Source organism: Callorhinus ursinus, unplaced genomic scaffold (genome assembly GCF_003265705.2).
Source record: "Callorhinus ursinus isolate GAN/ISIS: 27379988/994484 unplaced genomic scaffold, GSC_fseal_2.0 scaffold24, whole genome shotgun sequence".
Taxonomy (NCBI): Eukaryota; Metazoa; Chordata; class Mammalia; order Carnivora; family Otariidae; genus Callorhinus; species Callorhinus ursinus.
The window spans coordinates 23,954,189-23,968,663 of record NW_027397086.1 but is presented as its reverse complement, the minus strand read 5'-3'; the positions used below and the strand labels follow the sequence as shown (position 1 = coordinate 23,968,663).

At 39.6% G+C, this 14,475-nt stretch overlaps 2 protein-coding genes across 8 annotated transcripts in view; one reads left to right on the top strand and one right to left on the bottom strand.

The window, feature by feature from the left end:
• Window positions 1-14,475, top strand: part of LOC112836550 (protein NipSnap homolog 3A-like) — a 35,132-nt gene that overhangs the window by 14,146 nt on the left and 6,511 nt on the right. Inside the window, exon 6 of one of the 3 annotated variants that reach the window (XR_012373530.1) lies at window positions 10,335-10,440. Coding sequence is in view for 2 of the 3 variants with exons in the window: in XM_073876630.1 (XP_073732731.1) it covers window positions 6,026-6,054 (29 nt within the window). In the remaining variant the exon portion in view is untranslated. Of the gene's footprint in view, window positions 1-6,025; window positions 6,070-6,987; window positions 7,575-10,334; window positions 10,441-14,475 lie in introns of those variants that run through there. The other 2 variants (XM_073876631.1, XM_073876630.1) reach the window with 2 other exon arrangements.
• The window catches only part of ABCA1 (ATP binding cassette subfamily A member 1), a 126,710-nt gene continuing 112,668 nt past the window's right edge, over window positions 434-14,475 (bottom strand). For 4 of the 5 annotated variants that reach the window (XM_073876622.1, XM_025888383.2, XM_025888382.2 and 1 more), the window contains exons 40-50: window positions 13,955-14,078; window positions 12,562-12,691; window positions 12,182-12,302; window positions 11,044-11,106; window positions 10,321-10,427; window positions 7,930-8,071; window positions 7,405-7,539; window positions 6,093-6,196; window positions 5,379-5,471; window positions 4,489-4,732; window positions 434-3,868 (exon numbers count right to left, since the gene is read on the bottom strand). In XM_073876622.1, the coding sequence (XP_073732723.1) occupies window positions 3,728-3,868; window positions 4,489-4,732; window positions 5,379-5,471; window positions 6,093-6,196; window positions 7,405-7,539; window positions 7,930-8,071; window positions 10,321-10,427; window positions 11,044-11,106; window positions 12,182-12,302; window positions 12,562-12,691; window positions 13,955-14,078 (1,404 nt within the window). In that variant the 3' untranslated portion in view covers window positions 434-3,727. The remainder of the gene's footprint in view (window positions 3,869-4,488; window positions 4,733-5,378; window positions 5,472-6,092; window positions 6,197-7,404; window positions 7,540-7,929; window positions 8,072-10,320; window positions 10,428-11,043; window positions 11,107-12,181; window positions 12,303-12,561; window positions 12,692-13,954; window positions 14,079-14,475) is intronic. The other variant, XR_012373529.1, reaches the window with a different exon arrangement.

Here is a 14,475-nt window from a genome sequence, read left to right as displayed (position 1 = left end):
CAGACCTTGCCAGTACACTTGGCACACACTGTCCTTGTATTTTCAGTTTAACGAACAAAAGACCTCTGAAGGCGGCCTTTGTAGCTTCAACAAATAAAGCAGTGAGGTTTTTATCAAACAGACTTAGCTACAGAGTATTTCCAGAGAGCTCTCTAGCTTCAAAAATCAATAAGCTGAATACGTTTTACCTAAAAACCTCTTAAACTTATTTACTATCTTAACTGAATTATGAAAGTGTAAACACCCTTTATCTGCAAGTCGTCCCCTCAGTTCTCTTTTGTAACAGGACACTTAGCCTTTTCTAAAATTTCTACCCTTGAATCAAAGAGCTTCCCACTACAAGTGGACGTTTCTTACTTTCCTAATGTCTTCACAAGCTTTAACAGTAGGTGGTGCTACGAATGCACGGAAGTAAATTTGCACAGACCCGCAGAACTGTCACAGCTTTATTTCGTGACTCATTACAACATAGAAATATGCTTTTTTAATACTTCATATAAAGTTATTGACATACAAAATTTTTTTCTTTTTTTTCCTTTTAATGAAAATGATTTAACTTAGAAATCTGTTGTGAAACTTTTGTCTAGTTTTGCAATTCTCAGATATTCCAGTGCAAAAATAGATCCCATTAGAGACAGCATAAAGTGCTTGGAATGAAGAGCCAATGATAAAGAAAAAGCACAAAAACATAGCTTCATCCTAGGGTATAAGAAGAGAGAATACTTAATCCTTAATGGAAATAGAAACATTCTATAAAAGGGATGCAACAATTTTGAAGAGAATTAGAGCTGTATTACTAGAGTACTATTACTAGTAAATAGTAACTAGGGTACAAATTAATATCTCAGTATCAAAGTGGTTCAATATTATATATGACACATGGCTCTTTGGAAAAAAATTTACCTGATATATACAACATCATGAGAAGAAAACAGACAAATCCCTTTCGTCAATGATTACAGTGAATGAAAGACGTGCAACATTTAATCGTCACAATGCACACGCTTTCAGTACAGATATTCAAATACAGTAGTCTGAGGTTTGGCTGTTTTTTAACAATGAGCTGTGCTGGATGTTTATGTATGTGTAAAGGGCTTTGTGATTGTTTTCTTTTGTATTTTTCATATTCACAGTTGACAATAAAGTTTCCAAGGTGTCCAAAAGCAGCAAAAGTGGCAAACTTTGGACACTTTTTTGAGAATTTTTGAAACTCACATACTTATATTTCCACAGGGAATATATAGAAATTTTACTTGAGTAGAGTTGGTAAAAAATTCTACTATAATTAGGTTTACACAGGGAAATGTAAAAGATTACTATTTAGATAGTTTAAAAGGTAACAGTGAAGTCAGTGTGTAGCTATAGATTGTTTCTAGCTGCAGAAGAGATCCTTGGAAATCTATATTGAATTTTTTTTTTTTTTCAAAACAGTTCACAGTGTCTTTTGATTTTTAATATGGCCTTGAAGTCAGAGTAATTAGAGCCAGGAGCTGCTCAATGATTTAATAAAATAGAGAATTAGAACATGATTCTAGTGAAATGGGAAAATAACAAAAGTTTGATTTTGAAAAATATTAAATAAGGAGAAACTAAATTACACTATGAATTTTATATCATTAAAGATTGCACAAAATATAATGACCTCATCATGCCAATAGTTACTAGAAATGGGCCTTCATTACTTGTTTATCATTTTAGGAAATATTGGCATTAATTTCTAAGTCCTTTTCTTTTGCCAAACAAGTTATGTGATAACATTCTATAAATTTTTAAAAAATAGATTTGAAATAGATGTGAATCTTAACAACCTTTAGTTAATATTTAAATTTTAGAAAAAGAAATTAGTAATGATATTGAAAGATGGCTTGAATTTCACCCAGTAGTACTTCCCTCATATTTTTGTTGTCTCAAGACAGATCACATTAAGCATTAGTGAAATATTTTTTTAAGTGTTTATTGACTAAAAAAATAAGACTGGATCAGAAAAGTCAAATATATTTCATGTGGGGGCATTTGCTTTTTTTTTTTTCTTTTCATGAGAAATTTAGGACTGAAGAGATGAAAAGTTTGAGATTGTCAGAATTGGGTATCTAAGATCTTCAAAGCCAATTTTCTGACAGTACCAGATATACCCATAAGCACAAGTTGGGTTACTCAACAAGTTTTGTTGAGTAACACAACTTGTGCTTCACAAAGTTTCACAAAGATTTTGTTAAAGTATTCATTGTTTAGTCTTGTGACCCTTATGACAGACTTTTTTGGCTTTTGCACTGTTGCTATTTAAAAAAAAAAAAAAAAAAAAAAAAGGCTGCCCAGTATTCACTGGGATCCCACAACCACAACAACAAAACCTATATTTGTAAACCTGTTAGCTGAATAACATGGCACAGGATATCTACTGAGACTTAATTCCTCCCCACCCAATCCATCCATACAGTCAATTCAGCTATAACATACACTCAAAAAATACTTGATTAACAAGCTGAGATTAAGAGTATTTTGAATGATCTTAAAGAAACTCAAATATAATGCTGTCATGAGATCTTGGCCACCACATTGTTTTCTGGTCACCATGCACTAATCTGCAAGCTTCCATGAGAAATAAAGCTAGTGAGGCAACGGGGTCTTACTCCTCTACGCCACAGGGTTCTACAAAGAGGCCATTCACAAGTCACTGACAGAACTTAAGATTCCAAACAACATTAAAAGTACAAAGATTTTTGTCAAAATACAACTCTATCCTTTCATATTCTAGATTAATTTAAAAAGCTAGAAATACTACTACACTTATGTCAAAAAGGAAGATCTTGAGATGCAATGTACCGTGTTAGCAGACAAACAGGACAAATGGACACAGGCCTCCCGAGGTTTGAACGAGCCATCTCCTTAATCCCGTGACCTGGCCTCAGCAGCTTGCAGCCTCAACAGTTTGGCAGCTCTTTGCTGCTTACCAGGATCTAAGTATCTTCAAAGAGTCCCAGAAAAAATGGCCCTGGAGACCTATGGAACCAAGTCTCTCCTGTCTTGAGCTACCCACACCTGCAATGTTACGGCCACACCAGAGCAGCTCATCAAAGAGGGAAACAATGGAGGGCTTTCCCCATCCAGGGCACCATTCTGTCACCTGATAACGATGCTGATGGACTCTGAAGCAGAACAGCTGTTGCAAAAGTGTGCACGACACACCACGGTCCTTCAGGCTTTCTGAGAAACTTGGCACTAGTCATTCTGGCACAGTCATCACCAGCAATGGATGTGTCGCCAGGAAACCTGTCTCCTGGCATGGCATGGCTTCGTGAATGAAGATGTAACACGCCTTTTGATTTTGATAAATAATCACTGGCCATGATTATTTGATTAATTATTGTTGCAACCCCAGTGAGAATACAAAGGAACAACAACAACAACAACAAAAAAAAGTGTGATTTCAAACCCATATGTCCGCTGGGTTCCATACTAGAGTTTCACGTAGGTATAAGGTAATAAACTAAATTCAAGTCTTTTTCACTTGAGAGCCATACGAGACATAGGCTACAAAGGCACTGCCCCTGTAATGGAATTTTGTTTTCATTGCATTGAATTGCATTGCATTGAATAGTATCAGTACAGTATCCAGTTTACTTCTTCCCACAAAAAACGTCCAGCTCTTCTTTTGGAACACTTCACATGGTGCAAAGGAAGGGCTACTTCCTCCTTTCTTTTAGTCACCCTGTACGAACAGTATTCTTCATACGTAACTTTCTTTCACTTTCTCATCCTGGAGAAAAGATGTGAGAACTGCAACATCAACTACTGTCTGGTTTTTGTGTAATGACAAGTCCTTTAAGTGGTCATCATCACTTTGGTCCTTGGCAAAGTTTACAAATACCTGTCAAAAGAAAGGTGAACCTTTATAAATACCTCTCTACTTGCTCCTTCTTTATTCTGATTGCATTTCACCATGTGGAGATTAACTCAGGTAGCAGAATACGAGATCGCATAAGTAGATTAAGTAGAAAACTGTGTGTGAGGGGGACAGGGATACCTGGAAAAAGCATTAACCATTTAAAAAACTGAGCTTCTCTATTGCCCCTCAAATCACCAACTGCTCGATCGTCTATTTTGATTCCTACAGGCCTGATTGAGGGAAGAGAGACATAAACTTAACATTTACTGAGTAGCTACTAAGTGCCAGAATCCGGTTGGTACTTGATGTTTTCTAATTTAAATGGGATAAGACACCTGGCAAAATGTCTGGCACATGGTAGGTACTCAGAAAATGATAGTTACTGTGATTATTATTACAACCTATTCTCACAATAACCCTCTAAAGTAGATAGAATCATCTCCCTTTACACATTCAGAGCAGTTTAGTAAAAAGCACAGCTTGTGGTAAATCAGAAATTCAAGCTCAGTCAAATCTGCTCTAGGACCCATATGGGAGTGGGGGAGAGGAGTCAGGAATCTTCACCCTGAAAAGTCAGTCTGTTTTGGACATTCAAAGCTTACTTGGTCAAGTGTTGTCTGAGAAACAGAGTAGTCTTCTATGTGGAGTCTCTTTTTGCTCTGGGAAAGGATACTGAATATCCTGGCCAGAGAAGATAGTGAAGATGGAAGCTGGTATTGTAGCATGTTCCGGTGCTTCTCTTTGAGGACACTTCCTGGAAAGGCAAGTCCAAAGAACTCCTGGACAGGCTTCAGGTCAGGGTTGGACCCTGCTATCCGTACCACTATTGTGTAACCATCTCCAAACCTGAAAGCAGAAGAAAGGAAAAAAAAAAACAATGGAAGATCCTCAGGAAACTTCTCAAAATAATATGTAACTCTACTCAACTTGAAAAAGGAAACTCCCCAACAGACCCAGAAATAAGTATCTGAGAGAAGGAACTGGTTACCATTTACTGATTATCTATTCTACGTGACGTGCCATGCCAAGTGCCTCAGATACACAATTCCATTAGATCCTCACCTGGACACGTGAAGTCTGACATGTTACAGAGAAACTGAAGCCCAGGGAGTTAGTCACTTGCCCATGGTACAGAGCTCCTAAGTGGTAGGGCCAGGATGTAGACTCGTTTGTGTCTGACTCCAAAGCCTAACCATATTGACATGTGTAAAATTCCCCACCGCATTTGTTTAGCAGAGCCAGAAAGCAGATATTCCTAGGATACAGACTCAGAAAGGTTAAGTGATTTGTCCAAGGGCACACACCAGGAAAAGGTAAAGAGAGAATTCAAATCAGTCAAGTCTTGTTTGACTTCAAAGCCCTCAATCTTTCCACTATACCATTTTGTTCAGTTTATTTCCTCTTATTTTAGAGCCACCATTTATATGCTCACAAAAAGAATAAGCACAAGTGTTCTCAGTAGATGTTATCCCCAAGAAATTACCCTTGTTACCTATTTTTCAGATGTTGGACGCTGCCAAGACACCTGAACCTCCCATTGACCATAATTGCCATCCTAGTGCAGAGAGCTTCACATTCTTCCATACTGTGGGAAAACAGAGGTTTTTGTTTTAGAAAGATGCTCCTCTAACCATCCAAACATCATAGGACATCTGGAATTTCAAAGAAATAGATTCCCAGCTTCCTAGGGCATAACTGCCTCCTATTACAAATACACCAAGATGTAGGGATAACGCTATTTACAGCCATGCTATTTACATTTGTAAAAAAAAAAAAAAAAAAAAAAGTTGGAAACAGTCCAAATAGCTACAAAAAGAGGAGTTAAATAAATTAGGGTATTTCCTCCTGGAATACGGTCTATTCAGCTATAAGAAATAATGACACATCTAAATGTACTGACTTGAAATAACGTTCACAAAATACTAAGTGAAAAAGAACAGTGTATGTACAAAGCTTGCATTTTTGCTTGTAAAAATACACACGCCTAGTGTACGTGTGTGTGTGCGCGCGCGCAGATCTGCACAGGAAAACTGCAAAGATATATAGCCCAATGACAGCAATGGTTGTGTCCTAGTAGTAGAATTTCAGGTGATTATCACATTTTCTCTTTGCCTTCTATACTTTCTAATCTTTATACAATGACCACATTGCTACTTGGAAAACCTTAAACACAACACAGATGCCACGCCAAGTCTTCACTACTGACCTATGAGATGTAAGCACTACTGATCTGCCTTCCTTGACAATACTTAGGGCACAATTCCACAAGAATCGCCGGGCTTTGGGGTCCATGCCTGTGGTAGGTTCATCCTGTAATTAGAATAGAATAAGTCCTATTATTTGTTAAAAACACAAAGATTTGTTTTTAAATGCAGAAGCATCTTTAAAATAGCCTAAATTTCAACTTACCAGTCTAGTTATTTCTTTTTTTTTTTTTTTAAAGATTTTATTTATTTATTTGAGAGACAGAGAATGAGAGATAGAGAGCACGAGAGGGAAGAGGGTCAGAGGGAGAAGCAGACTCCCCGCCGAGCAGGGAGCCCGATGCGGGACTCGATCCCGGGACTCCAGGATCATGACCTGAGCCGAAGGCAGTCGCTTAACCAACTGAGCCACCCAGGCGCCCAGTCTAGTTATTTCTTGATAGACCAAAGAACCAGACCTCACATACAGCAGTAAACTGCATACTTGTTTGTAACCAGTTCACTCTTACCAATGTGTCATTCAAGTAGGAAACTCAAATTTTTTATAAAATTAAATTTCTCCAAATGAATAGGAAGGGAAAGGAAAAAGCTATTTAGTTTCAATCATCTTTTCATGACTGACAAGTACACACTAAAAATTCTTTTTGTCTGAAATCTCTATTAAAGTCCATATAAGGTTTGGGTAAAATTACTTTTTTTTATTCTAGCTCATTACAGCTTGGCCTGTTACATTGTACTTGCTAGTCTTAAGAGAAACAAATTGCAGATCCAAATGGTCCAGATAACATTAAAGCCTTAACCCAAAGCTTCTTCCTGTAATCACTTCCAAGCAGAATGAAAAGGGTCAAGGGGCTATGTCCAGTTTAATCTTCTGTTTTCCATCTATTTGTATGTTAGGACAATGACCCAGGTGCCACCCTGGAGATCTTGAAGCTGTGTCCACAATCTCCATCTTCAGGAGATGAACACATAGATCGTCAGAAACAATGTTCCAGAGAAAGGTCAAATCACATATCCAAGACTCAGCCACACGTGCCAGGGTTCCCCAACACCAGAGAAACAAGGGCCCTGGAGCATCTCTCCTTTGGAGCATCGGAGGGCATGGCAAAGCCACCCCAGTGTGTATCAAGGAGAAGAACAAAAGAACTTCCTTCCTTCTGGTTTACTAAGGCTGCTCTGCCATTCCTGGTTGGAGGAAGGATGGCATGCCATTAGCCAAGCCAGTCCGGCAATATCCCTGGACGTACAGGACTTCAGGAAAGTGATGTTTTCCATTCAGGCCCAAACAAGAGTGCTCCATGCAGTCATACTCACCAGAAACACGACAGGGGGCCCACCGATCAGAGCCATGGCCGTTGAGAGCTTGCGCTTGTTGCCTCCACTATAGTTACCAGCATATTTTTCTCCATACTTTACAAGGCCCAGTTTCCGAATTGCCCATTCACCAACCTAGAGTAATAAAAAGGACCTTGACTTTCGTCTGATTTGTTTATCATGCCTTCTTACACTTGTATATGATTCTTTACAGAGTAGGACTAGGAAAATTCTTTTCACTGAGTAGATTCTATAATAGCAAGTGCCAAGGAGCCAAAAAGCAGGGGGAAAGGACTCGTAGGGGTGGGCACAGCACTTCCTCTCTGCTCTCCAGCACCTGTCTGTCCACTCACCCCTGCCCCCACCCCCACCCCCACGGACTCCCACCCTGCAGAGTAGGTGCAAAAAGCCAGCATTTCATATTGCTGCATCCATGAATAAAAAGAGCCTGAAGCCAGTGGTCATTGGTAAGGTATACTGTCAGCCTGCCGAAGGGGGCAGCCTGGCTTCTGGTGCCCACCATACCTTGCCAACTTCTTTCTCTGGGACTCCTCTCAAGAGGGCAAAGAACTCCACGTGCTCTCTTCCGGTCAGTAACTCCGTGATGGCATCGAACTGAGGGCAGTAGCCCATGTTCTGATGGACTTCATGGATGTCTGATAAGATACTGCAAAGGAAAAAATGGTCAGGTTTTAAGCATTTAGAGAGATTCTGAGTGGACAGTTTTGTCTCATGTTCCTATAAAGCATGCTTGCACATGACAAAAATAACCAGTGATCACACTTGCTGTAGCTTGAAGGAATAATCTTTCTGCCCCACACCCTCTACCCCCCAGAGGCCAGCCCCTCTGGCAGTCAGGGTTCCCACCTCTGTCCTGCCTACTGCTTGCACCTGGCTCTCCCAACACCTCAATCTGATTAAATGAGACTGAGCCTGCGCTCAGTCCCATTTCAAGATTCCCAAGGCCATCCCAACTGCAGCACTACCTCTACCAACAATCTCACTCACAATCCTGGGGCTTTAACACTGAGTCTCCATCCCAGACTTGACCCTGTGATCCAGTCATACATACCAAGTACTCTGTTACTCCAAAGTCTCCCTCATGGCCATTCAGACCCAGAGGAGGCCCAGCAAATCTGGGTGTGACCTCCCTCCCTCTGCTGTTTGCTGCCCATACATTGACTCGGCCACAACATGGTCTAGACCCCCTGGTCCCACTATTTACCCAACCCGCGCACCCTCCTGGTTTTTAAGGGCTTTGTTTTGGAGATTTTTGTTTTGTTTTTGTGTTTGAACACAGGCTCTCCGAAAATCTGGTGACCAAAAAATAATCTACATACACAGCTTTAAATATATTGGTGGAAGCAGCTTTTGGGCCCAATGAAGCCAATCTCAGGTTAAGAATCCTTGATGTGGGAGAAGCTCAGTGTCCCATCCAGTCTGCTGGCTACACATCAGCCACCTCTGGACAGCATTTGGCCTTTGTTTGGTCTTCGAGCAGTGTTCCTTCCCTTCTGCCTGTTTCACACTCCCAGGTCCAGACCTTTCCAGAGTTATGATTGAGAGGCCCACAGACACTGTGCCTGGCCCTCCCAGCAACACTGCCCAAGCCAGCTCTTACAACAGGTCGCTGTGATAAACCTTAGTTTGAGCCTACTGCTCCCATTGCTTTGTATCCCAGGAACCTGGTAGAAGGAACAAGCCTGGGGAAGCAAACGCACAGTCTTAGGCCTGCTATTCCAGAATTTCTGTTCTCTTAAACCTTCTCTACCCTGCTACTGAAAAAACTGATAAGAGACAAAAGAGGGGACCCATGAGTACATTAAGTCCCTCACTCTTTTCAATTTTATTGGCTATTAGCCCCCTATCTATTATTTCTAAATTTTGAGTCATCACTCATTAGTGAGTTACAAAATAAATTTAGTGGGTCATAAGATTGATTTTTTTTTTTTAAGATATGCCTGTTTATGTGATTTTGTGTATTTACTAGGTTGAGAGGTAAATGTATTTGCTACAATGGGTCATGGTTAGAAAAGTTCAAAAGCCACTGTCTTACACCACCTCTCCATATAAAAAGCCCAGAGAAACCCCACATATTTAGAGTACCCAAGGGTAACACTGCCTAATAGGTCTCTAAAGTGGAGGTGCGCCTAAAGATCAGATTGCTTAGTGACCTGTGCATTCTCAGATAATGGCCTATTGTGGCCTCAATAATTGATACCCTTTAGGAAGGGCAATTTGGCAAGTACATACCCTTTTACCTTATAGGAATGCTCCCTGAGGAAATAAAAGACGAATACAAGGACATATTTACATAGTCAAAAATAGAAACTAATAAATGTCCAGCAATAAGGAACTGATTAAATAAACTGCAGATAAGTGTACGGGGGGGGGCGGTTATGGAGCAACGCAAAGGCTATATCTTAGAATATGCAACCCATTAAGAAATGTCCATACTAGACTCATTAACAACAGACTAATTTCAAAAATCTAGACATAGTATGATCTCAATTTTACAATACATTTTATATGTGTAAAATAGAGAGTTTGGGGGTGGTGGGAATGTTCTAAAACGATTGTGGTGATGAGTGCACAGCCTTGTAAATCGAATAGAAATCACTAGAAATTACTGTGCTCTTAAGACAAGTAAACTATATGCTATGTAAAATTATACCTGAATAAAGCTGTTAAAAAAAAATAAGAGGGAGACTGGGAGAAAAAAAGGTAAATAGTAGTTATCTTCAGGTAGTGGGATTATGGATGATTTTTATTCTTGTCTTTACACTTTATCTATTTCAACATTTTTATAAACTACATAGTACCGTTATAGTCAGAAAAATAAAAATATATTTATTTAAATAAAGTAAAAAAAAAATAAAGTCTTTGTGGCAAAATACAGTCCACATCTTTTCTCACCTATTTTTGTTCAGGAAAGCATCTCCTCTGGTAACAGTGGTATCTCCAGTTAACATCTTGAAAGTTGATGATTTCCCAGCCCCGTTAACTCCCAGAAGTCCAAAGCACTGAAAGAGATGAGTAAGCTGTTAAAGCAAACTTCTAATAATCTGAATATAAATGACCCTTATAAAAGAGTCACCTCAGCTTAGTTTTGAGATGACACGACTCTAAAACGTTCTTAAATGTCAATAAAGAGTCAAATTTGGGGGGGTTTTAAGAACTTCTATAGATATTTAAACATTTATAATGAGACATATTGAGCATATTTGTAAATATTGGAACTGTCAGGTTGAAGCCAAAGTTAATGTGTAAAAAACAGTAATGAAAGCCAACCAAGTCACATTTCACCACCTAATTTGCCTAACGGGCATAAAAGAACACAATCATGAACGAGAAAAGAAGAAAACCTACTTAAAAAAATCTATTTGAATTTCATCATCTTGAATGGATCACAAAGACACATTTTGGATGTGCATTCTTTTCTTAAACTGCCTGAGATTATCCAAAATTTTTGCTTTTTGACATATGGGGTCCCCACCTTCTCAATGACTGATTGCTCCATATAGACATAAATAGAGAAAGTTTTAAAAACTATTTTCAACCCTTATAGACGTTGTTGTTGTTGATTGGGTAGATAATCTGAATTAACAAGGGCGAGTACAGTGTAGACAGTGCCTTTACCTCGCCAGGTGGAATGCCAACGCAAATCCTGTCAACAGCAGGCTTCCTCTTTCTTCTATATATCTGCAACCAACAAAATGCAAAAATTCAAGAGCCATAGTGAATCACAACTATGGTAAGCAACTGGGGAAGAGGGAACTATAACCCAAACACACCACGAAGCAAGGCTCATCGATAAAACTAAGTCACATAGGGCGCCTGGGTGGCTCAGTTGGTTGGGCGGCTGCCTTCGGCTCAGGTCATGATCCCGGAGTCCCGGGATCGAGTCCCGCATCAGGCTCCCTGCTCGGCAGGGAGTCTGCTTCTCCCTCTGATCCTCCCCCCTCTCATGTGCTCTCTCTCTCTCAAATAAATAAATAAAATCTTTAAAAATAAATAAAATATTAAAAAAATAAAACTAAGTCACATATTTAATATGCCAAGAGCCATGATCTGTCTCTGTCTGAATGATTCAAAAGCTTAAAAGTGAATTTTTTATTTTTAATCTATTATCAACCTTTTTAAGAGACATTGGTCATTAATATCTACATAATTTTTCATTTACTTGATATTGTAGGTATTTTAAAAATTAAATTCTAGGGACACCTGGGTGACACAGGCGGATAAGCATCCAACCCTTGATCTCAGCTCAGATCTTGATCTCAGGGTTGTGAGTTCAAGCCCTGCACTGGGCATGGAGCCTACATTAAAAAAAATTCTACAGGGCCAAAATGTATAAACACTGCAAATATCGTACATATTATAAAAAAGTGAACTGGAGTGGGCTGAAACAAACTGTCCTCCTGAGCTACAGGGACATACCAGCTTTTTAGACCATGATACTCAAAAATCAACCATTTATTCTTCCTACCTCAGCTTTGACTGGATATACAATTTTAGTATGTTTTAACAAACACATAAATGTTAAGTGTGAGAAACAAATATACTTGAGAACCAGACTTCACATTACATAAGTATTCTCAGTAGGATTTCTTTAATTAAGAAGTCCCCTCGGTGTATCTTAAAATTAAATTGATAGAAGTTTGGTCTAGATACACACACTCTTTTCATTAATCAAATCATCAAAAATGCTCATTTCCAACATATAAAGCTAAAAAAAACTGAAGACAAGTTGTTACAGCCTGTACTCACTGCTCACCTTAGTCAGCTCCTTGATTTCCAAGATGTCATTCTGTCCTCCACCATCAAGAATTCTCTGTCTTTCCCGCTTCACATCTTCATCCTCATCATTCAAAGGAGGAAGCTTTGCATCTACAGGTCTTGGGAAAAACATTTTAAGAAAAATCAGTATTTCAAGGTATTTTTCAAGACAAAGATCCAATTTCTAACAAAGTCCTTTAAATCTACTCTCCACAGTTTTTAGGATCAGCAGTGCTGTGGGCTAGAGGATGCCCACATTAGGAAAATTAGCTGGATCGTCTTGAGTTGAATGCAATGCAACCACCACTGACCAGTGATTCCCCGTGTTCTTCTGTGACCCTCAACCAGATGCTCCATGAGTTCTGAGAAAAAGCTCACCTGGGCCTGATGAAGAATCTGTACTGGATGAGAACAGTGATGAGGAAGAATACCACCCCTTCCACGGCCATGGCAAAGAGGTTTCGTCCCACTAAGTCCCAGGACAGTGGCGAAACAAAACGGTTCTCCCCTGGTAGACACAATGCAGAGATCCAGTTAGAATGGAGGCACCAAAGACCATGGCCCTTCCTCAAATTCAGGCTCAAATTTACCTCTGTTCCTAGAAACACCAATGGTTACTGCCAATGACAAGGAGGAAAAATTAAGGGAGTGACTACTTCCAAGTCTGATTTAGGGTAGGGTTTTGGGAAAATATACTGTGACTCATTATCAGTCAGAATTTCAGAACCAACATGTATTAGACCTATAATTTCATATCTTATGTTTCCTATTTAAATGAGACATGCCGAAAATCCTTTTTTTAAAAAGGCAAGCAATCCAGGGTAACTTCTAGGGTATTTTAGCAAACTCTTAAGTTTCACTGAAGGAAGATTAGAGAGCACTTTAAAAAGATGCCTCGTGGGGCACCTGGGTGGCTCAGTCGTTAAGCGTCTGCCTTCGGCTCAGGTCATGATCCCAGGGTCCTGGGATCGAGCCCCACATCGGGCTCCCTGCTCGGTGGGAAGCCTGCTTCTCCCTCTCCCACTCCCCCTGCTTGTGTTCCCTCTCTCGCTGTATCTCTCTCTGTCAAATAAATAAATAAAATCTTTAAAAAAAAAAAATGCCTCCTTCAGTAGCATATAATATAACCTAGTGAACCAATTAAATCACCCGGCTTTATGGGACTATTCCTTACATCCCTTATATATCTCCTTTGTACCTGCTAGATGGGAAAAAAAAAAAAAAAAAAGTTCCTCTCCTATGTCCATTAAATAACATGGCCCATCTAGCTATATGAGCCAGTGGATAAAGAATAGTAATGTGGCTACAGGAGAAATATTTTTAAAGACTCTAAAGACAGAAAGAGCTGCAGTAAATTACCTTTTTATAGAGGTGTAAAAGGCCCATGATTTTCCTCATAGTCAGAGCCAAAGTTTGCACCCTTCCTTCTCATTCTCTGGCCTGTATCAAATTCTCAAACTGTGCTTTCACTTTTCCAGTGACTAACAAATGCAACCAGTGGCATTATGCCCTGGATTCAGGATAAAGCCACTATTTTTTTCCTTACCTCTAAACCTCCCCTCTCCTTTTTCTCAGTGCTATCTGAGACACAGACGAATGTTCTATCCAAAGACCCATGCTACATCCAGGTTCATCGTCATGAACCTTTTCTCAGTGGTGGGAAGTCCTATGCCCCATCACCAGCCTCTTTCCAAACCGAAGTCCGGAGGACCAAGGCTCACAAGAACTGCCATCTCCATGTGAGCACCCTCGAGCCACTGCTGTCACTCACCAAACCTTTCCAAGGCATCAGCCATTGCCTGGTTTTTCACCATGTCAATGAGCCCCCGTCCCAGGCAAAAATGTGGGAAGATCAAGAATACAGACTTCAGGATATCATTGATGTTATTCAGCTTCTAAGAAAAATATAGTAAGACAGAGAGAAACTGAATGTCATTTATGGTTTAGACTAAAAATATATCAAGGTCTGCAATAACGGGAGAGAAGAAAAATTTGATTCCCCGGGGTCAAACTGAACCTTTGAATTCAGACACCCATAAGAGTGGTAGCCACAGTTGATGACATATAATAAAATTTCCTCTTTCGAGGATTTGCAGTAATGCTATGAGTGTGGACAACTATAAGCCAAGTTTAGAAACACAGTTATATTTAATCAGAAGCAAATCCATAATAAAATACTGGCTTAGCATTTCAAAAGCAAATTGCCCACGTCTGGGTCCATTTCAGCTTCAGGATTTTGTTGGCATTTTAACAATTCTTGTGTACATTAAGCCAGTGGCGAAACATCCAACA